The sequence below is a fragment of the Cygnus atratus genome, chromosome 1 (genome assembly GCF_013377495.2).
Source record: "Cygnus atratus isolate AKBS03 ecotype Queensland, Australia chromosome 1, CAtr_DNAZoo_HiC_assembly, whole genome shotgun sequence".
Lineage (NCBI taxonomy): Eukaryota > Metazoa > Chordata > Aves > Anseriformes > Anatidae > Cygnus > Cygnus atratus.
The window spans coordinates 1,787,786-1,815,340 of NC_066362.1; the positions used below are offsets into that span (position 1 = coordinate 1,787,786).

The 27,555-nt window shown below is 46.7% G+C and overlaps 1 protein-coding gene across 1 annotated transcript in view; it reads right to left on the bottom strand.

Annotated features, from left to right (window-relative positions):
- The window catches only part of LOC118258074 (collagen alpha-1(VII) chain-like), a 56,664-nt gene that overhangs the window by 24,641 nt on the left and 4,468 nt on the right, over positions 1-27,555 (bottom strand). Inside the window, exons 4-34 of the mRNA XM_050708067.1 lie at positions 26,905-26,998; positions 25,691-25,864; positions 24,627-24,787; positions 23,338-23,467; positions 21,773-21,889; positions 21,310-21,465; positions 20,681-20,797; positions 18,727-18,873; positions 18,413-18,532; positions 17,156-17,314; positions 16,280-16,408; positions 15,815-15,964; positions 14,821-14,958; positions 14,231-14,377; positions 13,199-13,318; positions 9,941-10,087; positions 9,593-9,793; positions 9,120-9,259; positions 8,474-8,597; positions 7,032-7,175; positions 6,552-6,742; positions 5,951-6,082; positions 5,491-5,565; positions 5,118-5,198; positions 5,001-5,027; positions 3,635-3,679; positions 2,771-2,839; positions 2,566-2,661; positions 1,852-1,878; positions 1,593-1,646; positions 142-213 (exon numbers count right to left, since the gene is read on the bottom strand). Of these exons, the coding sequence (XP_050564024.1) occupies positions 142-213; positions 1,593-1,646; positions 1,852-1,878; positions 2,566-2,661; positions 2,771-2,839; positions 3,635-3,679; positions 5,001-5,027; positions 5,118-5,198; positions 5,491-5,565; positions 5,951-6,082; positions 6,552-6,742; positions 7,032-7,175; positions 8,474-8,597; positions 9,120-9,259; positions 9,593-9,793; positions 9,941-10,087; positions 13,199-13,318; positions 14,231-14,377; positions 14,821-14,958; positions 15,815-15,964; positions 16,280-16,408; positions 17,156-17,314; positions 18,413-18,532; positions 18,727-18,873; positions 20,681-20,797; positions 21,310-21,465; positions 21,773-21,889; positions 23,338-23,467; positions 24,627-24,787; positions 25,691-25,864; positions 26,905-26,998 (3,684 nt within the window). The remainder of the gene's footprint in view (positions 1-141; positions 214-1,592; positions 1,647-1,851; positions 1,879-2,565; positions 2,662-2,770; positions 2,840-3,634; positions 3,680-5,000; positions 5,028-5,117; positions 5,199-5,490; positions 5,566-5,950; positions 6,083-6,551; positions 6,743-7,031; positions 7,176-8,473; positions 8,598-9,119; positions 9,260-9,592; positions 9,794-9,940; positions 10,088-13,198; positions 13,319-14,230; positions 14,378-14,820; positions 14,959-15,814; positions 15,965-16,279; positions 16,409-17,155; positions 17,315-18,412; positions 18,533-18,726; positions 18,874-20,680; positions 20,798-21,309; positions 21,466-21,772; positions 21,890-23,337; positions 23,468-24,626; positions 24,788-25,690; positions 25,865-26,904; positions 26,999-27,555) is intronic.

Consider the following 27,555-nt stretch of genomic DNA (forward strand, 5'->3'; position numbering starts at 1 on the left):
GGAGTGGAGGGGAATGGGGGAAAATCCCTACATGCCTCCACTTTATTTGCAGTCATTCTATCCTGATATTACTTTGTCTCAGTTATTCTCAGCTCCCCATCGGGATGATGGATCCTGCAAGCATCTGGTATGAGTAATGACCTTTTCTCCCCGTGGTCCAGGCAGTCCAGGAACACCGTCTAGCCCTACAGGGCCTGGCAAGCCAGGTTTCCCCTGGAAAAGAAGATACGTCATCAAATCTTTTTCTTTCAAACTGTTTGTTACCAATTGTACTAAAGAGAAGATTTATTAAGTCTGCAGAAACACAAACAGAGAAACGTATTTCCTGATGAGTTTGTCTTATTGGTTTCTTTGCAACTGAGGATTTACAGAGATGCTTATTTATACCCAAAATGTCTCCCCTTCCTGCCCTCCCCAAAATAGGCTATGGATCATTGGCTTCACTCAGGAAGAGAAAACCAGACGTGTTTGCTTGTTACATGGGAAGACAGAGGCTGGGTGCTCGTGTTGATTTGGCAGTGGGTGCCTTCTGCAGTGGCACTTTAGGGCTGTGTTGCTGTAAGAGGGTGATCCCAGTGATGCTGCTGATGTAGAAATGGTAAAGACTGAAATAAGGAAATGTCTGGTCTGTGGGATATAGCTTTGCAGTAGGGTAGAGGTTACAAAAAAAGCACTTCTGTAGGATGATGGACAGCAATAGGCACCTTGGGAAGGATGTAAAAACAGGATATGCATAGTGTTCCTGAGTAATATCTCAGCCTTGAATCATTTCTAATGCAGGGACTTCCCAAACCAGACATGGTTTCATTATCCTCAGTAGCCCTCCATGGACTACTTCTCTTTTTTTCCCTTCCAACAATGCAAATATTCTTGTGGGGCTTCCTGTGTGAAGAACCATTTCCTTTTGTTTGTCTAGAATCTGCGACCAGCTCTGTTCATTTACTGTCCTATACTTTTGATCCACCTTCATGCCCTCTTAATCCACCTTCACGCCATCCTCTGGACCTACCCAAGACTTCTCTGTCCTCCTGAGACAGGGACAGGGGTGGGATGTGGGATGTTGGAAGGAGCAGGGTTGCACTCAGCTGCTCCATGGCTGATGGGATCAGGAGGGGTTCAAGGTGGAATCACTGCCACTTTGGAGCAACCTTCATCAAGCAATATTTGTTATCATCTGCCAACATGACTGACTATACCCAGGGGTTTGTCATCATGGCGAGCATGGTGATGGACGCAACTCTCACTGCTTTGCTCTGTGCCATGAGGATGAGCATGTCCTTGATTTTAGCAAAATGAGTGGCTGTTATCTTGTGACTTTGTTGACTTTCTAACATTTTCCTTTTGGCTTTTTGTGAGTGATGGGTCAGCAGGACGAAGCTGACGAAGTGAGAAATGCTTAACTGGCCATGCTTAATCTGACAGCCCTCATCAGCAGAGCAAAGCGTCTCAAAGTGACGGCTGATGAGAGCTGGCAGTAGACATTATCCCTCTACACCCACCCCGAGTGGCAGCAGGTGTCCCCAGGCCAACAGCCCCTTCCCACCATGGCCAGTGAAATTTCTGCAGTGACTGGCCATCGGTGGACAACTCACCGGCTCTCCCATGCCTCCTCGGTCCCCCTTGAGGCCGTTCCTCCCACGAGGGCCCTACATGAAGCACAGGACAGTCTTACCATCTGTCCCAGCAACCCTTTTGGGTCTTGATTGCCATCTGGTAAGTACTGAAAACAGAGCCTATTGGGCAGCTTAGAAATAATAATAATAATAATTATAATAATGATAATAATGATGAGTAATAATAATAAAGGCTTGTCATCACCTGGTAAAGTGAAAGTCAGTCTCAGGTACTTACTCTGCTACCCGAATCCCCTGGTTCACCCTGAAACAAAAATGACAAGGAGTATTAGTGCAGTGTGGTAATTTAGAGAGGGGTTCCTCTCTAAATTTAGATCTTGGCCAAAAGCTCCTGCAGGCTGACAGCCTCAGAGACCAAAACCCCCTACCTCCAAGGGAAAGCAGAGATTTAGTAGAGGTGTCTGTTATCTTTCATGCTTCAGACTCCTCAACTTGCAAAATCTGATGTCAAAACCCCCTTAGGGTAGACAGGAGGGGAGTTGAGGTCTCTTGATCTCTGCTGAGACTTTTTGAAACCTCCCAGTGCAAGGAGACATTTGGCAACAACCATCAGTCCAGTTTTAGCTGTGCACAGCAGAAGTGATCTCAGTTATTTCACTCCAGCCACTGAACAACCTTTGTATGGACCTGGAGATGTAAAAGTCTTAGTGGCCATTGAATCTGGTCCTATGTCAGAGAAAGTTGACTGCAATCTTTTCAGGCTCCATCATTGATTCCCGCTGTGTTGAACAGCAGGCTCCTGGTGACAGGCAAAGCCATTTTGGAGAGAGTGTCCTTTTATAATTTGATGAGAGAATCCCATGACAGAGAGAAGAAATGTGTGTTCTTAGGCCCCTGAGTGACCAGAGTGTCTAGGGACCCTGGGCTATGCCAGGTTCCCACTCTCTGTGGCACAGCATCACAGAGCCATGCTGCAAATAATCTTGCTCACCTTGATGGAGATGCCTGGTGGCCCCTGTGGTCCTGGTAAGCCTGGTAAACCCGGCTGTCCTGCTACCCCAGGAACTCCCGGCTGTCCTTTCTGTCCCTGCAACAACAAAAAAGAGAGGGACGTGGGCTCTCTTGCAGCTCCCTTTGCTGCACTGTCAGTGTCACAGAGTCCGAAGGGTCCAGCACACCTGGGGGATAATACTCACAGGGGGGCCAGGCTGCCCATTTCGGCCAGGAATCACCTCCACTCCTCCCAGGACATAGCCCGGTTCACCCTGTGTGCAAGAGGAGGAGGAGGACACATGTTCATCTGTGCTGGGAGGTCCAGGCAAAAACAGGCAGTTTTGTGACTTAGAGGCAATAAGCAAATTTTAAACCAAGCAGCCCCTGAAAGGCATGCACCTCCCTACACTGCAAAACCAAATCACTTGCTTCCAGAAACTCTTTTAGAGGTATTAGAAACCACAAGGCTATGCCATGAGTTCTGCTCACTGGCATTGCAGAAAATTAATCCTGGGAAAAAGAAAGGGGATTGGCTTTCAGCAGGATCTGTTCTCTGATCCAGGGCACTGTGTAGCCATACAGACAGCTTGGGTCCATGCAAGGAAGGAGGAGAAACGTGAATTTGGGGATGATGGAAGGACAGGAGGACTGCTCCTAGGAACTGCCTACAACTGATCTTGAAGCCTTATCTTTCTGTGCCCTAAAAGAGTGCAAACAGGCTTCTTCATGGGGGAAACTCTCCAAAATGCAGAATGATCCAACCAGCTGCTACCTGCTTCTGCAAATAACCAGCTGAAATGTCCCAAGGACCTGTGATAATAACTGAGCAGTTTTCTCCACAGAGATTTTAAACGCCTCCTAGCAAAGCTGAAGGACAAACCCCTAAGCAAAAAACTAGTGGTGTAGGAGGGCTAGTTGTGAATAGTTCAGAACGTCATATTCACATATTATGAATATGAAGTCACAGGTCACTGTGCAAATGCTTAGAAATAAGAGAACAGGGCAAGACAATAGTTTTTTGTTGTTGTTCTTTTTTTTTTCCAGTGAATCCCAGGAATGGAACTCACCCGGTCTCCTTTTGGCCCCACTGGTCCCGGATAGCCAGGAGCTCCCTGGAATTAAAGATAAATCACACAGCATTAAGCAACAAAGCACCCACAAGATCATCATTGTGGGCTGTTCAAGCCAAAGACTTATAAAACTTCATTCAGTATTTAAGTAGTCATGTGAATAAGTTCCTAGAAGTGGGTTTTGGTCCCAACAATGATGAGAATCATGTATGTGTCATCCATGGGGCCAATGTTTTTCTACACATTTTATACTTGTACACTGTGTAATTCTGGAACATCAGCTGGAGGTTTGGTGGGATAAAAGGGCATCTCAAACAACATGAGAGAACACTTTAAGCAACTGAACTGAGCCCAAAAGGTAGAGTTAAGTTCAAGATGATGACAATGAAATGCTGTTTCTCCACTAGAGCTGGCTGTTTACATCCTTTTGCAGCCAACAGAGATCAAAAGCTCAGTGCAAGTACACATGCACTGGTGTCTTGTGCCATTTGTGATGTTATCTTATACCTGCCTGGCCCTAAGCTCTCACTTCAGGAGTGTTCATCAAGTCCCATATTTTATCAACTCTACATGGTCGCCTAGGAAAGTCTAGGGCATCTCAAACAACCTGGGCACATTGGTATCTGCCTCTTCTTAATATAGCCTTCAGAGGCAAGGGTGATTTTGGCAGTCAAACACTGTTTTCTACTAGTAGAGTCCTGGTAAAACACCTGTGATGGCTCTTCTAATGAGCAAAGCTGTGCCATCACCAATAACATTGACAGTATGCAGCAATTAGCAGCATGGCTAGCAAAAACAAGTGCACATGAGGTTTGGCTGGTCTGGCTAGACATGTTTTCCAAGCAACGGTATGAATAGTTGCATGAACAGTTTTGGTATGGGAAGTCTGTGAGCTAACGATGCAGCTGGTGATTATGCAGCAGGATGGGTATACCACTGAAGGCAGAGTTCACAGTCATTGGCCTTTTTTCTGGAAAGGTCTGGTTCACTGAGGATTACTTAGCTAGAAATATGCCTGTGTTGTATTGCATTATTGGCCAGATCTCTGAACATAAGGAAATCTGAGTGGCTGACTCCAGTACACAGCCAGAAGTGAGAGTCCTGGCAGGGGATGCAGAACCCAGAAAAAGAAAAAAAAAAAAAAGAAGGAAAAAAAAAAGGAAGGAAAAAAAAAAAAAGAAGAAAAAAAAGAGTCAACAGACTCTTCCTTGTCTTGGTCTGGAGCTGTTTGGTGACAGAAGGGTAGAACATGCCACCTGGGGTCTCCTGTCCTGCTCAGCACAACAGGCCTTTGAAAAGCTTAAGAAGCAAAGCTTTAGGGTCCCACTGCATTGATTACATTTGCTGCATTCAATATACTTACAATATCACCTTGGATGCCAGGAAGACCCTGCAAAACAGGAGAGAGAGAGACTTGAGAGCCATGCTGATTTCTCCGTTAAATGCCATTATTACAGAGTTTGTTAAAACAAATACATACCATGAGCCCTGGGGGACCAGGAGGACCTGTCCTCCCCGGCCTACCTGGCAGCCCAGGAATGCCATCCTTCCCAGGCAGGCCCTAAACATGTGGAAAGTAATAGTATGCAAGTTATGGCTCCAGACCTGCAAAACCAAACATTTTCAAGCAGCACTAGCTTTCTGCACTGCTTCAGAGAATCCTTCGTTGCCAGCACAAACACACACACATGCATCTTTTCCTTTTTGCCTGATTTTCAAAGCCAGCATGAAGATATATCAAAAAGTCAGCATAAAAGATCTGAGAATGATTCTTTGCTAGATCTCTTCATTGTTGCTAATAATTTAGTTGTATATCAATTAACCAAGTGGATGATTCATGAAAATGGACTCACCCTCTCTCCTTTCTCTCCCTTCATAACAAACCCGTACGAGTCGTAGCCTCCACGAGTTGGTGAGCCCCTGAAGCTCTTGAAAGGAAAAGAAAAGATGAACAGATGATCAGAAAATCATTATCCACCAAACACAAACCAGACTGACCACGAAGCGCTGACTAGCATACCCCTTATCTTATGCAACAGAAGTAAGGCTGACCACTCAGGAGACTGATTCATTTCCTCACTAAGGGACACGGTTTAGTAGTGACACTCAGTAGGTCAGGTTGATGGTTGGACTTGGTAATCTTGAAGGTCTTTTCCAACCTAGATGATTCTATGATTCTATGTATTATTTATAGTGTCTTCAGTTTGCACTGAAATTTGGAGAATGGGATGGAGAACCTGATCACCTGTCCAGAGCAGTGATCAAGATGTTTTTCTGAACTATATTCCCCTGAATCAGTGAATGAATTCTTACCTTCAGACACCAGGGACCACAAGCCTCCTCTCCTTTTTGGGGGTGTGGTTGAGCTGATGATGGGGCAGGGAGGTGTAGCTTGCTTACCATGTCATCAAACAGCAAGTGCTTGTTGGCTTCATGTGTGGCAACCTACAGCATGGAGTTCGAGTTAGATTAGTGATCCTCCAGGTTTTGGGGCCAGACATCAAAAATTGTCCCTCAACATGTCTCAAGAGGTTACTGTGCTTTTACATCACCAACCTTTTCATTGAAGTAACCATATCACTGTTGGAGAAAACTACAGACAAGCTCGCATCCTTTCCAAGGACCAGAGCTAGAAGAGGGCAATGTATTTTTAATACATTCAAATGCTCTGCCCCTGCAGTGGCCTTTCACAACAAAACTTTTGAAGCTCTGTTCTGGCTTCTGTAGTTGCCTTGATTTGAAAATTTTTGTTATTCATCTCTAGGGCTGGACAGTAAGTGAGGTCAGGTTTGGACCCATTTTCCTAAATCTGCTCTGTCCTTGCTTTCAAACTTTACTCGGGGAAAGAGATTGGCCTCGTGCATGACCCATGGTAAGGAGTCTCTTTTATTCAAAGGCCTGTGAAGCAGCTCACCTCCCCATTAGGTAATTGGGCCCCTGAAGGCTGAGGATCAGAGCAAATGACTTCTATCAGCTCTCGGAGGATCTGGGGGAAGTCATCAAATGTGTTGACGTAGAAAACGTTCTGGAGGTTCTGCTGCAGCAAGATGCTGTTGAGCTCAGCAGGGTCGGCTCCTGAGACGCCCACAGCAATGATGCGGATTCCTGGAACACATCACTCCCTCAGTGGAAGCAGAAATGTCTAAGATCAGTGTCCAAATCCCTCACTCCACTTGCCTTGAGAGAACTCACTGACAGCAGTGTGTGTGAGTTATAGCTAAACCAAGACACTCAGGCTAAGAACAGGAAGAAGAAAGGATGAAGAAGTGAAGAAAGCCAATGATGCACTCAAAATGCACAAGTGGTGTAACCTTCAACCCTCTGGAAATTCAGCCTCCGTCTGTACATGAAGGAGAACCAAGGCCCTAGGGAAACACAACAGGGCAATTCTTACCCAAAGCATGGGCTACTCTGGCTGGTGGCAGCACATCGTCCTGGGATTGCCCATCAGTCACAAGAACCAGCATGTGAGGGAACTCTGGTCTCATCCCTCTGGAGGACTGAAATAACTCCTTTAGCATGTAGGTTATACCACGACCTGGGCAAACAGAGAAAGGCAATATGTAAACCTACAGAAGTGTTAGGTTTATAGGGAGGACCTGTGGGGTCTTTTCCATGCATGGAGGAGAAAAGGTATGCAGTGTGGTCCCATAAATAGACTGCAGATCCTAGCATGGGGCAATGCTTTTTGAGGGAAGACAGCAGTAAATCAGGTTGGCTGAAATAGTTCAGGTTGTTTTCAGCAGTTTCAGTTTCGGAAAGAGAAAAAATACATTTAGGAGATTTGAAGCATTTTTCCTATATTTTAGGGAAAAAAAATCACAGAGTTCCCAGTTCCAAATTCCTTTAGAGAGATCAGAAAAGTTTTCTGAAGAACTCTCTCCCAAGCTGAAATGGTTAAGAAATCCCAAAATAGCACAGAAGTCTCCTGTGAACAGTAAAATGCCTTCACTGACACAAACTCCACAAAAAAGAAGGACTAGAGGCAAGGTTACCTAAGAATTTGCAATCTGACCTGTCTCACGCTGACTTTCTCTAGCCAGTCCTGTCTTAATTCTTGTATTCTGACCAGCCCCATTTCTCTGTGTTGCTAACCAATACCGCTAAGCCAGGATGGGATATACAAGCCTTCATTCAACGTATACAAGTTCCTCAATGCTTCACTTTATGTTGACTGACTGGAAGATATTTAGGTGGGCCACTTAAAAAAAGATAAAGTTAAAACTAACTATCTTCAGTTTCATATTACTGCTCATGTACCTTTGGGGAAGCAGGAATACCCTCCATCCTTCTGGGAATGAGTAGGTGGAAAGTGCTGTTTGAGTTTTTAACCCTGTAAGACAAGTGTCTGCGTTTCTGAGATGCTGAGCTGATGAAGAGCTGTGTTATTTGTACAACAGTGGGAAACAAAGGACGTTTATGTGATGACACTCCATAAAAATAGGACCAGGTATATTGTTTTGTTGTTAGGGTAACAAGGCAATAACCATTGGCATTTACTGATTAAAATGTGCATAGAGTGAGTAATAAGGATGCTTCAGCATCAACTATCCTTATCTAATGTTTATGGGTTTGGTCTCCAAGCCAGGTATAAAAACCTCCCTCAAGTATAGGCAAGGTTATAAAAAAAATGAAGAGAAACCCAGTAGCAAAACTAGGACATGGGTAAAGGACACCAGGCCATCCCTGGGAATAAAACCAAATTCAGCCCTCTGTTCTCAGATTTTACAGAACTTTGGACCATAACTTCCTAACCAGGTAAATAGGTTCAAAACGTTCCCTGTCCCCTTGCCTCTGTCTTAGGTCTACCCCACATGTGGACTTGCACTTGCACACCTGTTTTTGTGTTGCCTCCAGTGTAGTGCAGCTCCTTGATGGCTTTCAGGGCGCTGTTGCGGTCCTGGTGCTGGTGGAAGTGGAAGGCTGCCCTGGGCTCCTCGCTGTACTGTGCAACAGCAACCTGGCAAAGAAAAGGGAGGCAAGGGAGATAAATGTGGAGGGATCAGGCACAAAGCAAAGGTGCCATCACTCAATAAATCGCCTTGATAATACAAATATTTGAATTGCAATAGAAGTGGAATGAAGCTGTGTTTCTTAGAGACTAAAAACAGGCACAAAAACATCTGTCAGGTTGGCAGACGACACATAGGACACAATTCAGATGCTTAAGCATGGGCAAAGTGCTATTTTCTACTCCTATTTTCTACTCTCTAGGGCATCAGAAATTTCTGCACAGGCTGGTAGATAGAGCACAGAACCAAAGGGAAATACACTTCTGGCAGCTCACGGCTGGGTGGGAGCATCTCCTGGTGCAGCATCTCCCATGGCAGCATGCATCCCTCCTGAACTAAATTACCTTTAGGCAAAGTGCTTATCCTCTCTGGACCTCAACGTGAGTGAGCAGACTGCTGTCATTGCAGAGGTGAGCAACAGGTAAACACTTGGAAGGAAAACATGTTCAGGAAACAGAACAGATTCTTGCCTGTGTCCCTTCAGGCCCAATCTTAGGGAAATAGGAAATGATCCGGAAGAGGAAATCCTTCACTTTGTTGAAATTGCTCTGTCCAATACTTGAGGACTCATCCACCAGGAACCCAACATCTGCTTTGAACTTGCCACAGACTGCAGAGGGAAAAGAGAGTCTCTGTAAGCCATGTGGTCCTGAAGCAGCATGTTTCTTTCTGCTCAGAACAATAAAACAAATCCAAGCATGGGTATCTTCTGTGACGCTAAGTGTCAATGAGTGAGCAGGCAGCACCTTCACCCCCCAGGATAGAGCTGAGTGCTTAACTGCGTGATACATGCTTTCTGTCTTCCATTTCCCCAGTGCTGGCCACTCTCACTTCTCAGTGAACAAAGATTAATTTTGACTCCTGACACCAGAGAAGACCACGATTCCTGGTGGTTAGACCCCCTTTATCATCATCATCAAATCATATATAGATACACACTCACTTGGCCCAGGGAGAGTTGTCAGTGGTGCAGACACTATGGTGGTGGCTGGCAGGGTGTCTGGGGTTGGTGCTAATGTTGTGGCCGTGGCTAGTGGGAGAGGAGTGGTCCTCACATTGCTAGGAGCTGTGATTGGGGATCTCCTTGCAGCCAATTTTGTAGAAGTCACGGGAGAGACCATTGCAGTTGAATCTGTGTGAGGTCCTGCAGCAAGAGGCAAACGAGGAAAAGATGTTTGTTAACCCCCTCTTAGTAATGACGCAAAACACCGCAAGGGTAGAGAAGACAAGAAATTAGCCTTAATAGCAGCTACCTAGGGAAAACTACTACGTAACCTTCCTGCCTTCATACCTGTTTGTGCAGTGAGTGTTGTTTCTGGTCCCTCTGTATTTCCAAAGACTGGCCTTATGGAAAACAAATACATGTCCTTGGAGCTCAGCCCTGTCACTCGGTATGATCTCGAAGCTGCTGATAACAGTTCCAGGGAAAGATCAGAAGCTGGAAAAAAGGAAGAAACATGCATTAACTGGGAGGCAAAGAAGCTGAAAAAAATCCCATGTCAGGAGCATCCCATCTGCTACTGTCACCACCTTCGGCGAACAGGAGCTTGAGAAGCAGATGAGTCCTGGGCTTGGTAAAATGGATCTGCAAACTGCAATGGTCAGGCCCTAAACCAGCTGAAATAAGGTTGTTTGCATCTCTCTGAAGTTGAGAGGGATGGAATAAAGCCTGATGTTTGTGCAAATGTTTAGAGAAGGCATTTGGTCCAGGTGCTGAGCTCTGTGACTGTCCAATGAAGGAATATTAATTACGGTTTGCAAAGGCTGGCACGTATAAAAACAGGATTCTTTTTGTTAATGAATAGAAAGCTTGCTGAAAAATAGAAATAAACATAACTTGAGAAAACTGCATACAATAGATAGTTTTGCTTTAAAGTGATAGGAAAAATCTGTGAAAATGTCATAACAATGTTTTGACATTTTAAAAGTGTCTTATTTTGGAAATACTGAAAGATGAGTTTTGACATTGTTCAAAGTGAAACTTGTACCTTTTCATTCTGAAATAGCATTTTCTCTTAAAAGAAAAGAACGTTAGTTTCTAGGGAAATAAATCAAATTGTTGTAAATAACTTGTTTCAACTGTATTAAATGTTCTTCATTACCCCAGAATAAATTTTGGAAGGGAGGTTTTCTTCCTTTAAATATATATATATATTATTCCCTATTGCAATTTGACTGAAAATCTTCTACTCCTTCATTTGGGTAGGCAAGTCAAGACAATAATTATCACAGGTGTGTTGCTATGCTGCCTGAAGAGATTTGCCTGAAGAGAAACATAAGCTGAGAGCTCTGCTGAAACACAGATCTAAGGCAGCCCACTCCTCAACCCTGCCTAATACCCTCAAAGAGGTAAGTAAGTTTAGCTACTTTTCCATTTCCTCTGTGCCATTGTGTATCATTAAAACCCTCTGTTTCACACGATGGGGCTTTCCCACAATCAAAGTGTATGGTTACCATGCTTATGGTCTAGAAGAAGCAGAAGACTTTGTTGGTGGATGGAGGCAGGAGACACCTGGATCACACCCAGGATGGGATGCACAGCCCAAGGCTGCCAAGCACATGCAGGAAGAGGTCTGCAACCACTGGAGGAGGCAGATGGTCTTTGCCGGAGACAGTTTTCGAAGAAGAGTGAAACTGATGCTTTGCAAGGGAGAAGAGATGTGAGGGTCAAGGAGCAACTGGACGATTAAATGAACTTCTGGATGTTGATTGAGTGGATGCAAAAAACCATGGCTTTGGTGGTCTAAGAACAGTCAAGAGAAGGTAGGAAGAAGGGAGAGGAGGGCAAGATTTAGGTGAACTTCTCCAAGGTCCCTTCTGTCACATGGGGGATGAAGACTGGCTCTGGATGGAGCCCCGTTGAAAAGTATAATGTATGGAGTTGGTTTTATGTAACATGAGAGGGAGATCTACAGCTGGGATGACCTCCAGCTGAGTAGAAGAGGACCCAGTCTTTTACAGGGCAGGCTGGTGAGGGTAGGCAGGTAGGGAGGAGGGCATTAAGCAAGCTTAAAAAGGCAGAAAGGGAAATGGGTAATGAATGAGAATTCATTTAGCAAAAAAGCAAGTTGCTGAGAAGAAAATTAATCAAGGCAGCAAGAGAAAAAAAAAGACAAAATTCTTAATTGCCTTTATACACTAATGCTGGCAGCTTGGATAATTAAACAAGAGAAATTGGAATTACTCACTTATGAGCATAAATTTGATCTTGTTGGTACTATTGAAACTCGGTGGCAAGATTCATCTGATTGTAATGTTAAATCAATAGTTATAAACCTATTTCAGAAGGATCGATTGAGTGAGGGCACAGTGGGACTGTCAGATGTGGTATTATCCGTTTCTGAGCCCCTGACAACTCTGAAACCAATGATTTTTGAATACTTACAGATCGATATTTTAACAGCATGGCACAGGAGAGGAACAGTTGCATTAGATCACTTAAGTCACCCTAGAGAGCTGAATGTTCAGTTCCCTAATCACTTACCTATAATATGTAGAGCAAAAAAATGATGTTATCACAGGAGACTTCATCCTGAGTGACATATGCTGCAAGTCTTAAGCTGCCAATACCAAAACGTCCTTGGAATTAGAAAAATTAAAGCTGATGACCTGGTAACTCAAAAAGCACTGCAGGGAGCACAGGGGAATTGCGTCAGATGTTTTCCTTATTGACTTGTGAAGTTGAACTGATCCCTAGCAAAAAAGTTAGTGGCTGAAGCAACAATGACAGGAAACTTGCTATATCCAAAAAGGTTAAGCCCACTCCAGAAAAAAATGGTATACCTGGTACCTTAAAACAGTAAAACTCAGTAAGGCCAAATCAATTGAAAAAGAAAACAAACCATACACTAAATCTGTGAGCAATGATTATGAAAGTTTTAAAAGTTCTTTACTAGATAGTAAAGCTTTTAAACAGATAAGAATGAAAGCTTTATGGATGACAAAAACAGACTTTTTTTGATTCACTGCAACTATTCCTGATGGATAAGCAGGGCCTCTAGAGGAAGAGAAATTGATAATGCCAATCAGGGTTTTTTTTTTTTCCTAAGCAATTTTCACTTCTCCTTTTTCTTCCTCTGAGGATTTTGTAAGGGTCACATTGATCATCTTTTCAACCTCCTCAATGAGACAGTTTTCTTTTTTCCCTCTCTTTTTCACCCAAATGAAATTGAGATTAATGGATATGGTTCATGGAATACCTGCAGAGTCAACCCTCTGTTTTCATGTCCAGATGGGTTCAGCAGTGATGCCATTAACACCAGCATCATTTAACCCTGGCCAAACTGGGAAGCACTTGGAAATAATAGTCATGATGCTAGAAGGAATCAACAGTCACTTAAGGCTGGTTTTGGGAAGAAATTTCCCCTTTATTACCTGCCCCTTGCATCTTCTGCTGCATCAGCTGGCTCTAAGACTGAATTGAACACACCACAAGGTAAGCCAGATTTCTCCATGGTCCATCCTCAAATCCTCTTGGGTGATGGGGCAGCTCACAACGGAGAGGTCCAAATTACAAACCATCTTCCTTTCCCCACCAAAAAATGGTTACCTGAGGACAAGCGCCATGTTAATAGGTACATGGATGCACCAGGAACAGCCGCCCAAGTCAGCAAAACACTGGTCTCTGCAGCTTCCTGCACCGTGAACTCGGTCACTTTGGGTAAATCCACTGTTGGAAAAGAGAAAGAAAGCAAGCTTAGGGAAGGTAGAAGCTCCCACCAAGAGCTTGACTGAGCTGAAAGGAAACAGATGCATCCTTTGGGAGATTCTGATCCAGGCCCCACTGAAATGAAATGCAAAAAGTCCAGATAGAAACGATGAGCATGGAGCATATCTGCTCCACTTGTCCACGGCTCCAGCTGCTGGTGAATATCTGCCCTAGGGTAAATATACCTTAAATATCCCTTATTAGAAATATTCCTTAGCCTGTGACCAGTTTTCAGAGCCTTTTTACCTCTTAGCTATCATGTTTCTGATGAGACAAAGGAGTCCCTGCAGGACTTTAAGGGTTTTCCAGAAACCTAAGGCAGATCCGATCCTTAGCTAGTGGGAATTGGTGGCATTTTAGCAAATAACCATCGACAAATCTTCAGCCTAGCCTGATGGGTGTTTCTCTAAACCATTTTTTAAATTCAAGCTGTTGGGATGGGAAATGGAAATTTATGCCTGCTCACTTGTGCCAGATGCTGGTACTCCTTGAAACCCCAGTGCTATCTCCACACCCCCGACCTTCTCCAAATCTGCCTATTCTGCAGCATCAATCAAAATGCATGATGCCACAGTGTTATGAATGGTTTGCCTTTATCTTCTGGAAATGGTATAGATATTGTAATTCAACAGGTAATTCGAATACTATGGGTCACAAAAAGGGCATCTCTCGATGATTTTTGGTGGGTGAAGACAAGCAAAGCCCCAACATTTCTCAGTAATAAGATGAAAGGACCAATATACATTTTCTGGCACACTGGCTGGTGGGTGTCTGACAGCCAGCATTGCTCCCTGTCCATCCCCACCTGCTGTCACAGCCCCTGGCATTGCTGTAGCACTGCCCTTGTCCCCCCTCGGTGGTCTTTGTACTCACGGGTTTTAGCTGTGAGGATCGTGGGGCTTCCTTCCTGGCCCCTGATTACCGCAGACACGCAGACAGTGTAGGTGGTGCCCTCCTTCAGTTTGGGGATAGTGAACGAGATGGTCTCTGCTTCAACCAACTGTGAGGTTTCCAAGCCACCTAAGAAAAATTGCAGCCACACCAAAAAACCACAATGCTACATAGAAATGGCAGGGTGATTGCTATTGACAGTTATTGTTACAGCAGTTTCTGCACACAGATCTTATAGGTCCTGGCCAGGGAGGATGTTATAAGCTCATTTTACATACAGAAGAACCAAGGTGTGGGCAGCTGAGGGATCTGGTCACAACGGCATCACATATGCTGCTGGAAGGGAACCGCTTCCCTGACTCCCCAAATCCAGCTATGCCTAAATCCGACCAATATCTACTTTGCAAACTAAAACCTGGCCAAGTTTCAGGGCTTCAAACTGTCCCCAGACATTATAGTCCCCATCTACCCTGATCATCTGTGGGAAAAGAACTGAGCTGAGCTAAGCTCATGTTTTCTGAGGATCTTTGTGCTCTGTCCTCATATTGCATCTAAGAGAGGAGGATGCTTACCATTGAATGGCACCCAGGATATCTTATAGTGAGTTACCCCTGGAAGCCTCTTCCAAGACAGCTTCAAACTATTTACACCAGTGTCAGTAATCTTCAGATCTTGGATGGTCTGGATGGGGTTGGAGTCTGCGAGAGATGCTGCAGAAATGAACCAGGATGAGATGTTGTTGGGGTTTAACCTGTCAGACAGCTGAACACCACACAGATGTTTGCTCAGTTCCCCCCTGCCCCGCAGTGGGGTGGAGAGAAAATTGAAAAGTGCAAGAACTTCTGGGTTGAGATAAGGCAGTTGAATAAAAAAGAAAAAGAGGAAAGGAAAGGAAAGGAAAGGAAAGGAAAGGAAAGGAAAGGAAAGGAAAGGAAAGGAAAGGAAAGGAAAGGAAAGGAAAGGAAAGGAAAGGAAAGGAAAGGAAAGGAAAGGAAAGGAAAGGAAAGGAAAGGAAAGGAAAGGAAAGGAAAGGAAAGGAAAGGAAAGGAAAGGAAAGGAAAGGAAAGGAAAGGAAAGGAAAGGAAATCAAGAAAAAGAATAAAAAAAGCAAGCGATGCACAACACAATTGCTCACCACTCACCAAATGATTCCCAGCCTGTCCCCGAGCAACAGTCACCCCCCACCCCAGCCAGCCACCCCATATTAATTGTTCAGTGTGATGCCATATGATATGGGATATCCCTTTGGCGAGTTGGGGTCTGTCCCCTCCCAGCTTCTTGTGCACCCTCAGCCTCCTTGCTGGCAGGGTGGTATGAGAAGATGAAAGTCCCTGGCTTAGTGTAAGCACTGCTCTGCCACACCTAAAACATCAGTATGTTATCAGCATTATTCTCATCCTAAATCCCTAACACAGCACTGTACCAGCTATTAGGAGGAAAATTAACTCTATCCCAGCCAAAAGCAGGACAGATGTCAGAAGTAACACCCCAAGAGAGTGCAGGGCCAGGACCATGAATCCAGCCCTGATGTCCCAACACAAGGATGTCTGTTCCACCAGGACATACCTGTGCGGTGAGTCAGAGTCACCTCTGGCCCCTCGGTCTTGCTGAAGACAGCCTGAATGCTGACTTTATACTGGGTGTCAGGCAGCAAGTGGTCGATTCGGTGAGCCAGCACCCTACTGCCCAGGTACTGAGTCTTGGCAACCTGGTTTTCTGTGAAAGAAGGGATACTTCAGAGTTCGTAGCTCACTAATGAGGCTGGTGGCATCTCCTCCAAAGGAAATAGCCATTCCTTGCTGTACTGTGGTTTCAGAGCTTTGGGGATTGGTTTCATAAATAGAAGAGCATGAATATGGAAAGAAAAACCTATCACCAATGGGTAGAGGCTCAAGACCATGTTTCTTAGTAGTGAGATCTTTTTCTTACCCCATGCAGTAGATAAGAATTTTAGAAAGGGCCCTCCCATCACCATGGCCACTGACATGGGTCTGTGCCAAGAACATGTACGTGCACCCTGTCTCTGCTCACCTTTGCCTGCTCCCACAGGGCTCCAGGTGAGTTTGAATTTGGTGGCAGCTGCTGTGGCACTCCATACCAAAGACAGGCTTGTGTTGGTGTAGGATGTCACCTTGAAATTGGAGACGTAGCCAAGAGGAGCTGCAAGATGAAGACAGGATTAGATGGTGCTCACCATGTTCAGCATTGCCATATTGCCCCTCTCAAGCTGCAGCAACAGAGGTAGACATACGATGGTTCACCATGGAGGGACAATCTCTGGCTACCAACTGGATCACCATCTTTCCCTATTTTAGGTGAAGAATTTGCATCTGCTGCCTCTTGTCCAAGCAACCTGGTCTCCCAGCACATCATTTTGGAGTCCCCATTCTTTGAGGCAGGAGACAGGTGCCTGTAACAGGCATCTTAACACGGTCCACCAGGCATCAAGGACCATGTTGGGATGTTCCTCTCCCTGCATCTCCCTGTAGCAGAGTTTATCAAGGTCTTTTCTCTTCCAGCTGAGCTGTTTGACAGTGTAGAATACTTTGGCCAATGGTATGGATTTTGGGATGCCTGAAAGTTCAGTGAACGCAGATTTGGTGGTTCATATTTGAAGCTTTGTCCAAGCCCAAGGCACATGAACATATCTACTGCAGAGCATGCTGACTCCAGTTTGCATTTGAAGACTCACAAGCAGAAAACCCAGAGCCTTTGGGATTCCTGCTCTCACCCATCAGGTCAGCAGGGAAAAGGACCACCACCATGGTGCCCCTGACATGAAGGAAAGGTGATGGCAGCGAGGTGCCGGAGGCACGGTGTAAAGCTTTGCAGGAACACATGAGGTTGAACCAGACACACAAGGGCTGTGTGCTGTAGTGGTTATTTGAGTGCTCTGCCCATACTCACATGTCCTGGCTGAGGTCGTGATCCCTGGTCCTTCCACTGAACCAAAGAGCACATAGAGGGAAATCACGTACTCGGTGTCATGGGCCAAGTTGCGGAGCCTGTAGGCTGTGATCGACTTGTTGACGGACAGCTGCCGAGGACGGTCTTTGCCAAAGAATTCTTTGCAAGAGAGGGAAAATAAAATAGAATAAGATAAAACTAAAGAGTCTGGAGAATGCCAGGTTTTCCCCATCAGTCCATCTCTGTCTCAGCTGAAGTTCTGTTGGAGGAGATCTGGGGCACGAGAGAGTTTCTGTGTGGTTGTGTATTTGAATTTGGATTTGAATGACTAGGAACGAACCAAACTAGCCAAGAGGAACCAAAAGAATCAAACCAGACATACTGTGTTTATGTGGCAAACTTTTGGTAGTGGGGGGGCTGCAGGGGTGGTCTCTGTGAGCAGAGTCCAGCAGCTGCCCCATGGCAGATCAGAGCCAGCTCCAACCAGCTCCAAAGGGACCTGGCGCTGGCCAGAGCTGAGTTGAGTGATGTTGGTTAGGCCTTTGGGAGGAAAGAGAAGGGAAAAATGAAGGGGAAAACCCTGCTGCATTACAGCAGCTGGGAGAGAGGAGCGAGACCCAGCCCTGCAGCCCCCAAGGTGAGTGCAGCAGGAGGGCAGGAGGTGCTCCAGGCACACAGCAGCAGTTCCCCTGCGGCCTGTGGAGAGGCCCCTAGTGGAGCAGGCTGTCCCCCTGCAGCCCATGGGTCCCACACGGAGCAGATCTCCAAGCTGCAGCCCGTGGAGGAGCCCCCGGTGGAGCAGGTGGATGTGGCCTGGAGGAGGCTGCGGCCCATGGAGAGCCCCCGCAGGAGCAGGCCCTGGGCCGGAGCTGCAGCCCGTAGAGAGGAGCCCAGGCAGGAGCAGGGGGGCTGGGGGGGAGCTGCCACCAGCGGGGGACCTGTGCTGGAGCAATTTGCTCCTGACAGATGGACCCCATGGTACAGATCCGTGTGGGAGCAGTTCTTGAAGCCCCCACAGGATCAGCATGGGAGGGACCCCACCTGGAGCAGGGGCAGAGAGGGACCGTGAAGGAGTGTCGGGGACAAAGTGTCAGGGACTGACCACAGCCCCCATTCCTCGTTCCCCTGTGCCTCTTCGGGGGAGGAGGTGGAAGAGGTTGGTTGGGCGCAGGCATTTTTATTTTGTTTTTAGTTTCTCACAGTTCTAGTCAGGAGCTGGTGTGGTTGATACAGGCTGGAGGGAGAGCGGGGTCTTACCTGGTGTAGGACCCCAAGCCACTCGGTACCCAGTGGCCCCAGCAACCGAGTCCCAGGAGACCAGAGCACCACTGATGGATATTTCGCTCACTTTCAGCATCTGCACAGTGCTTGAAGCCACTGCAAGAGAGCAGAGTTGCCCAGTTGCATCAAGGTCCCCACAACTTCTAAGTGACCCCCAGACAGCTCTCTGCACCAAAAAAGCAGGGTGGTGACCACAAATGACACCAACTCTGTGCTGCCAGCACATCCTCACCCCATTCATGTCCTTTAGGGCTGGTTCCCTTGCTCACACCCTGCTGCAGGACACCCACCTGTGGTTGCTTTTGCGCTCACCACCGGCCCCTCGACATCTCCGAAGATGGGGTTGATGGTGACATTGTATTCTGTGCCAGGCTGCAGCCCCTGGATCATGTAGTAGGTGTAGGCGTTGCTGAGGTTCACATCCTGGATGCTGCCCTCTGCAAAGGGAAATGATAGGTGAGGTCCCTCAGGTCAGGCCAAGGAGGACCCCCCATCTGGGAGTGTGGTGGGCAATCACACAGACACTCAAGGACTATCTCGGTTGCCTGAGATTAAATGGCATTTTATCCTCCTGGCCTGCACCTGTGCCCATGAAGTCCTCAAGCCGAGGACAGTAGGGATGGTGCTTAGCACACATCTTGGTTGAGGAGGTAATGCATATACAGATAGAAATAACCCACAAGCATTTGGACAGACCTCAGTGATCACCAACTGATCAAAGTGGCTTAGGACTTTGCAGGCCAAAGAAAATAATTGCGGTAGAAACACAGAAATTGATGTACATGGGGCTGTGAGCAGTCCCTTAAGAGGGTCCACACACTGCCCAGCTCTGGGTGACATGCTGCTGGAGCCATCCTGCCTTCCCTCCTGGACACAGGAGAAAACTGATGGCACAAACAACATTTTCTCCATGTTAATCCTATTTTTGTATCATGGACTAGAAACCACTCAGCAGAACCTCTCAGCATCACTCCAGAGGGAATCACGGACAGAGAAGAGTTAAAACCTAATCCTTGGGGGTCAGACCCCCCTTTTCAGAGGGGCAGAGAGGTGCAGGCAGCAGCAGGTTGGGATTTGGGGAGGGCTGCCATTTACAGTTTGGTCACTGGAGGGTGCCATGTCCCCATCTTCTGCTTCCACCAGCACCCTGCGCCCCATCCCCCTCTCCCACCACCCCCTCCACGGACCTTCTCTCCGTATCAGGCGTTCATTTATTTTTATCTATTCTCTGTCAGAGAAGAAAAATCCACGTCCTCCAGCACCTGGGATGGCTGCATGGGGACCGAGAACAGGTGTCCAATCCCAATGCCCCTGCACCCATAACACAGGCTGCTGGGATGGGATGGGATGGGATGGGATGGGATGGGATGGGATGGAGCATGGGAGAAGGACCCCGCAGTTGTGAGGGAGGACTGTCCCTTGGGATTTTTGTCACCTCTGGATTTGGGGTGAACCGGTGTTCAGTAAAAGAGCTGCTCAGCTACCACAACCCCAGAGCAGAGGTGATATGTTGTTGCTCCTTCAGCTGAGGACATCGCTCATTGTTCCCTCAAGATGTGGCAGGCTAGGCACATGCTCCATTTCTATCTGGGACATCAAGCAAAGACTGGCCAAACAGCTGAGTTTTGGGGTGTGCCTTGATTTTTATTTTTATTTTTTTCCAGGGAACCATTCACTAAAAAGCAATAAAAGCAGTGTTATATCCTCCCCATAAAGATTTTTCCCTTCTGATGACCTTCAGAGCTGTTCTCCAGCTAACCCCCCGTGGGAGATATCTCCTTATTTCATTAGCATGGGAGCTGAGCCAGAGGAGAGAGTGTTATTTTTTCAAAGCCTGTGATGGAGCCCAGGTGTCTCGATACCCATCTCCTCTTTGAACCACAGAGACATCCATCTCCCAAGACCAAAATACGCCATCGGGCCTGATTTTTTAACTTCTACTCCCCCACACCAGCAATGAAAATATGTTTGGGTTCAGGGCAGGGGAGAGGCTCCAGCTGCTAGTGCAGACCTATTTTCAAACACTAAAATCAGAGAATGAGGATGAATTCTCAGGGGGATATGGAATGCTGGAGGTGAAAGTCAGGTCTTGATGCAACAGATCCAAAGAACCTGGGTCTCTCCAGACTCTTGTTGCACGGCTGGCACAAAGTGGGCAGTGCATCCAGTGCCTGGGGACTTCCCAGCTCGGGCCTCCCCAGCTCCCTGACCACCAACACCTGCAGCCTGCTCCCCTGTTTCTACCTGCTGATGTCCAGGTGAGCCTGTAGCCTGTTGCTCCCCGGACAGGGCTCCACCTCGCCTGCAGCGTGTCAGTGGTCTCATTCTGCAGCAAGATGCTTTTCACGGGCAGGAGCTTCACTGGAAGGACAGGGAACAAATCTTTCAAAGCACCTACTGAGCAGCAGAGGATTTTGGTAGCTGTTCTCCTTCTATCACTGTCCCTCCAACCTGTCTGTCAACAGAAGAGGGATTTCTAAGGGCTCCTGCTTTGCCTGGAAGCTTGAAGGCTTCTTGTAAAAGCACTGGCAAAAACACTCAAATCTGTAGCCATTGCTTTACAGGACCAGTACCTCTAAGGCACCAACCTTGATTGTTTTCTGCAGCGTGGGTGCAAAACAGAGGGTTGAGTGAGCCTCTGGCAGATCTCCCACCTTTCTGCCCCAGCAGCGTGGTGGTGTTCAAGGATCAATGCACGTGATAGGGAAAGAGCACGGCTCAAAAATGGAGTTAGGAAGGACGTGTTGAGCACTGCTCTTTTGATACATGTGTAGCTGCTGTCCCCACCAACTATAAGGTGCTTATCAACAGCAAAGGGTTTGAAAGCAATGCGCGGGGCAAGAAGGGGGCAGCCAAGGAGTCAAACCTCTTACATGTTCTCCCCACGGCAGCCACAGGCTGGCTTGGCCCCTGGGGGTACACGGCGTAGATGCTGACGCTGTACTCTCTGTCCTCCTGCAGGTTATCCAGCACATGGGAGGAGATGTCGCCCCGCAGAAGTTGCTCGTAGGTCATTCCCAGTCTGTTAGCTGCAAAACAAGGAGAAGAGGGGTACTTGAGTATGAAAAACATCCAGGGTAGATCTGGATATGATGGTGCAAATGGTTATAAGGCATCCACAGCATCATCCCCACCTTGTCCTGCAAAAGAAGGTCCTTCAAAGGACTCTCTTCTTCCATCCCAGGGGAACCACAATGTCTGGAAGAAGCTAACCTGGCCTCCTTCCAGAGTAATGCCAGGAGCACTGTGGTGCAGTATTCCTTGGATAAAATGGCACTTTTCCTGCCCTCGGCTCACTGCTCCTCTTAAAGCAAACGCCGAGAAAACTGAACTCACCTCTGGGGATGTAGATCTTGTAGCCTTCCAGCTTGCCCAGGGGAGGTGTCCAAGCAACCTTCAAGCTAAAAAGTCCTTCTTCTATCACCCGGAAATTAGTGACTGGAGGCACAGGTGCTTTGGGGTACAAAAATAGTGCAGAAATGGATAGGACAGTGCTTTAATAAAGCCCCACATCCAAGACCCTTGCAAATATTTTTGTCTTCAAAGACAAAGAGACACAACAGTAAGCAACGCCTCCCTATTGCAGCAGCTATATCCTCAAAAGTAAACTTCCCCCTCTATCGCACCCTTGTCCACTTGAAAAATGAGCAGAAAACCCCCATGTCAGCGTGCCTGGGGGCTTCCTCTTTGAACGGTGTTGCAAGCTGTGAAATATCTAACCATCCATCTATCACAAGGGCATTGCCTCGTGAGCAGATAAAACTGCAGTGGTTTCAGGCAGGTTGAGCAAGAACATAGGAATCAAACATTACTTGAGCCCATGGATGTGGCTCTTACAAAGAGGAGCCCATTTTGATCCAGCCAGCCATGGCAGACAGATTTATAGCTTCTACCTCTGCCTTCATGTTGGGGATAATAAGAGGAGAGATCAAATGACTTTATTTCTACCCATAAAATCATTCCATCTTCTTTGTGGCAAGTACATATGAATCAACCTCATTGAGGCTCTTTATTTATTCATCCTGTCAGAGATCTTCCCTCAAGAAAACAAGCAATTTAGACATTGTGGGGTTGGGGAGAAGAAACAAGAGGAAAGGAAAAAGGAATAATTATTTTCAAAATGCCTTGGGCAAAGCAGACTTGGTACTTCATGCAAAACAGGGAGAAAAGTGGAATTGCTGTGCCCCTTTACCTCTTAAAGCCCCTGAAAGTAGTGCAGAGATTTCTGAGCCAAAACCTGCTCCATCTATCACATCTGACCCAGTGCCTTGCACTGCAAGAGTGAACTTTGTTTCCAAGAACTTTGTCATTATAGCCAGCAATATGAAAGCAAAGGAATTCAGCATGGCAGATCACAATCTGGAGGAAGTCCAGATCATTTCATGGGACCAGAGATCACTTCTTGAGGCATGTCCTAAAAGCCATGATCATACCACCTTGGTGTTCTCCTTGTGTGAAGTGAAACTCTAGGTGTGTACATGTACATAGTGCCAACCCAAACCTTTTGGACAGTCCCACTTCGAAAACAAGGTGTTTAGAATATAAATCTCTCCAGAACCCCAGTGTCTGTGTTTCTAAACCCACAGTCTCCAAAGGCTTCCTTCATCCCAGGTACGTGGGAGGTACATTAACTAAATCCCAACCTGGATTCGCTAAATCCCACTGGTTATTAAATCAGATGATATGAGCTACACCCTGTGCTTTCAGGTGCTGTGTGGGTTACTCTGCACCTGCTCAAGAATGCTGCACATCATACCAAGAACCACATATGCTGTTTTACTTGAGATATTTCTCCTACCCCTCCATCCCTCACTCCTTGTGCATATGGTTTTTGGGTGGTTCTCTTCCTGTGCCCACATGGACGACTGACGTGTGGGGGTGACTGCAGAAGAGATACTCACTAGTCTTCCCCTTGACAGCTGCTGATTCCCCAAGGGCATCTGTATAGACAGCTCTCACCGTGAAGACGTACTTGGTGTTGGGTTTCAGATCAGGTAGCAGCACGGTGCGTTTGTCACCATCCACTGTGATCTGTCACACAGGGGGACAAAGGACATCGTTACACCTCTGTGACGGTCGAAACACCCATGTTCACAGCAGGTTAGGAACACAAGGCTTCTCCTCTAGTGCAAGGTGCTTCCATCGGCAGGAGTCTCTTAAAATGTACTAATGGATTTTATGTACATTGTAATCCTCAAATGATATCTGGGTTCACATGGGACACGGCACTGACATGGGACAGTGCCAAGGGTGGGTTTCATGGGATATCTCAGAAGAAACACCATGAAAACAAGAGCATGCACAATGGTGAAGGTGTTTCCCAGTACTCACTTCAAAGACAATGGAGGAAAAGCAACTATTTTTGACAAAGAGGGTTTCTTTTAGAATCATTTTCACAGAATCACTTAGGTTGGAAAAGCTCATATAGGGAGATTTCAATGTAGCCTGAGGGCAAGAGAAGTAGACCTAACTTTTGGGTTCTTACTATGTTCTTATGAGATTCTGAAGCAGCCAAAAAATGATCATTCTCGTTAAATGCAACCTTAAAAATTAATACAATTAATAATCTTAACCTTAATACTTTATGCTTTCATAGGTTTGTTCTCTTATTGGAAATCAGAGCTCTTAGGCATACATCTTCCATCCTTCAATCCTTTCAAAGCATCCTTCAATGCTTTCACACTCTGTGCAGTGACCCAGCTGACCTGGAGTGAGCTGGCACACATGGCATCCTCCCTCTCACAAGGACATGGTAAATCGCAAACCAAAACATGCAGAAACTTTACCAAGGCAAACAAACTTGGTGGCAAGAGGAATAGGAGCTGCTATTATGGAAGCTGGCTGAACTTATTTGAGAGGCGGTATCACAGAGGTAAGGAAAGAAAGGAGCAATTCCTATTAACCTGTTCTTATTGATCCTAAAGGAGCTTGTGACAGTTTGTGCCATATTGTCCTTCCACTCTTCCTTTCCAAATGACACACCAGCAGACCTGATGGTCTACCTACAGAGCTTCCCTTGAAACAAGCAGCTCCAGCAGTTTATGGCAATGAACTGGGCTGTGACCGGGGTGGCTGAGGGACAAGGTGCCATCTCCAAACCAGGCTGTGCCATCAACAGCCCCAGAATAGGATTCATCTCGAACACTGAGACCCACAGCTGGGGCTCTGCAAGACGGGAAAGCGACTCTACCTGCCGCTGGTCCTCCAAAACTGGCTGCCCCGAAGGCAACAAGGGATGCAAGTGGACCCGGTACCCCATCACCCTCCCTGTAGCTGGCATCCACGTGAGCCGCAGTGAGCTGTGGCTGTGCTCACTGACGTGCAGATCCCGGGGGCCAACGATCTTCTCAGCTGTGAAAAGAGAAAAGAAAGGTCTTTGGTTTGGACCACGATGCACAGGCCTTTTGTCGATGGAGTCACCATATTCAACGCAGAAAAAGCCTCTGTTTCCAGTCCAGAATCATGCAAGCAGGTTTTCTTTTGACAAATTGCTTGACAGCACAAGAAGGGAAAACAAAACTGTTTCTGGCTACGCTTGCCCTGTGAACACCTGCTTAAAGCATAGTATATCAGCTCCTTTCTGCCCTTCTCCTTCCTGCCAGCATAGATGGTTCTGCCAGAAAGCTCAAACTCTCCATGAAGCATCACAGGAAGCCCTGAAGAGATACAGAACCACAGAGAAAACAAACGAAAAAAGACGTTCTAAGGACTTGGATAAAGTTCTTCCAAGCTCTGCCCTAAGCCTTAAACTTACGTTTGTGTGCCAGGAAAGGGGCAGGAATTCATTGCCACCACCTCTATGTTTGCTGCACCTCTGTATCTCTTTGGTGAGATCCAGATCTCTTTGGACATCTCTCTGGCTGCTTTTTGCACCTGTTTTGAGGATGAAATTCCTTCTGACATGGAGCTGTGCTGCCAGAATTCACCACGGGAGGCCCATCACGAAAACCCCGAGGGGCAGAACTGCTGCCCCATTGCCCCAATGGGCAGCGAGAGCATCGGGATCCTGTATCACCAGACAAACCACGGCAATGCAGACAGAAGTGAAAAACACAGGACCACTGCCCCTAAGCGACAGGTGCTCCATGGAGCTGGCTGCTCCTCTAGGGTCATCCAACCCATAAAACTCCCTTGTGATGAGACCAGAAGGGACATCCGAGGTCCACCTCCGTGGCATGGCTGGCACATCCAGGGACTGGGAAGTGGCTGGTTTGAGCAGGTGGAAAATGGGATAAGGGGAGAACCCCAACACACCTTGCACAGTCTGCTTGATGGGCCGTGGTGGCTCTGAGGCAGTGAAGCAGAGCCTTCGAGAGAGCTTGGGGGCCACGTTGTGGAGCAGGTGGAAATCGTCAACGTAAACCACGTGCTCTGCTGTGGGCTCAGAAGCTATTTTGTTCAGTTCCTGCTTGTCAGCATCCTTAATTCCTAGGCAAAGAAAAGAAGAGGAAAGGAGAACACCAGAGACATCAGTGGGGTAGGTCAGGCATTGGCAAAGGTCTTGCAAGAGCAAGAGGGAGGAACATGCTGCTCTTTGTGCTTTATGCTGGCTTTATGGTCACGCTGCCCACAGTGAAGGCTGAAACAAGGAATGGAGACTCAGTCTGTATGGGCAGTGGTGGAGCAGATGAAGCCTCTTCCATTAGGGGAAAGAAGCCAGGTTTTCCTCCTGAGGCATGTTAGAGATTGCCCCAGGGGACTTGGCACTGATGGGATGCTTAGGGTGGATAGTGAAAGGGAGGGGGTAGGATCTGGCCTCATCCTTCCCGTTGGATGCAGAGACGTTTCTGCCCTTCTGATGGATGATTAGTCAAAGGGACTTTGGGAGGCTGTGTGAAAATTGCTGCATCTTCCAGTGGTTGAATCAGAAAAGGAAAAAAGAAATCACTCATAATTTTCAGCTTGCATTGGTCCAAATTTGCCTGCTTGCTGTCTCTAATGGAACACCACCACCACCTCCTTTTTCTCCCCAACATACTTGCTGAAAGGAAGGGTTTGGCTTGTAATAAATGGCTGTATTTAACCTGGGAGCAGAGGGGGCTGAAATTTTTCCTTTCCTGTGGAATTATTCTGACGGACACTTGAAGTCAGCCTCTAAACCCTATTAAGAGAAACCTTCAAAAGTAAAACCATTTCATTTTTGAAAATGTCACATCAAAACATTTTGACTTTTATGGAACTATTTATTGAACTCCTCCTGAATGCACAAGTAGTTTTGACAGATGCAAAACTGCAGATTTCCGCTGCATAAATCAGCGATTGACAACAACAACAAATATTCAAGCACAGCACAGATGTGTTTTTCTCCTACGTGCAGTAGTTGCTGGCGGCTGAGCCTAGAGATGGGTGCAGTGTTTAGAGGCGGGTGCTTTGTGCATCTGGAACCTTCCCTGGTGTGTAGACCGTGTGGTGGTTCACACACAGTAGTTGGTACAATGCTCCACGTAGCTTTTTGTGTCCATACGTACCTACAGCAAATACTGTCACTCCCTGATCCTGCAGGACGTGGGCTTTGTCTTCAGCTGAGTCGCTGGATTTCCCATCCGTGATCAAAACAACTACCTACAAGAGTTGGAGTCAGATCCAGAGAATGAATGAGCACAACAAGAGGGGCTTGAAGAGGAAGCTGCAGGATTTTCAAACCAACAGCCCAAACCTTGGATGAAGTGCATCCCCCTAAATGCAATGTATGATCTTAGGGCAAAAGAAAAGGTGCAGCACTGAGCTGTAAATGCGGGAAGGCCCTGGGAGGCAAAGGCTGGCCGTGACAGTTTCAGACTCAATGCATGGGGTGCAAGGCTGCCCCATTCTTGATTTCAAGGCTGTCTACTGGCAGAGCAGAGCAAACAGCCTTGTGCGGTCTGCAAAGCAAGACAGAATGCAGTGCCTTCTCTTTAGCATCCTCAGAATTGAAAACCACTTAGAAAGTATGAACTAAACCACTGTTAAAAAATGATCTGATGGAACTGATGGCCCAAAACTTATGCCCAAAAGGTAGGGACACTGCCACACGCCTACTTTTTAAATAAGATTCCAGTTGTGTACTTGAGCTGTCCCTAAGTGGTGCAGGTGCATGCATACTGTTACCCACAGCAAATAGGAGGAACAGATGCTGCCAC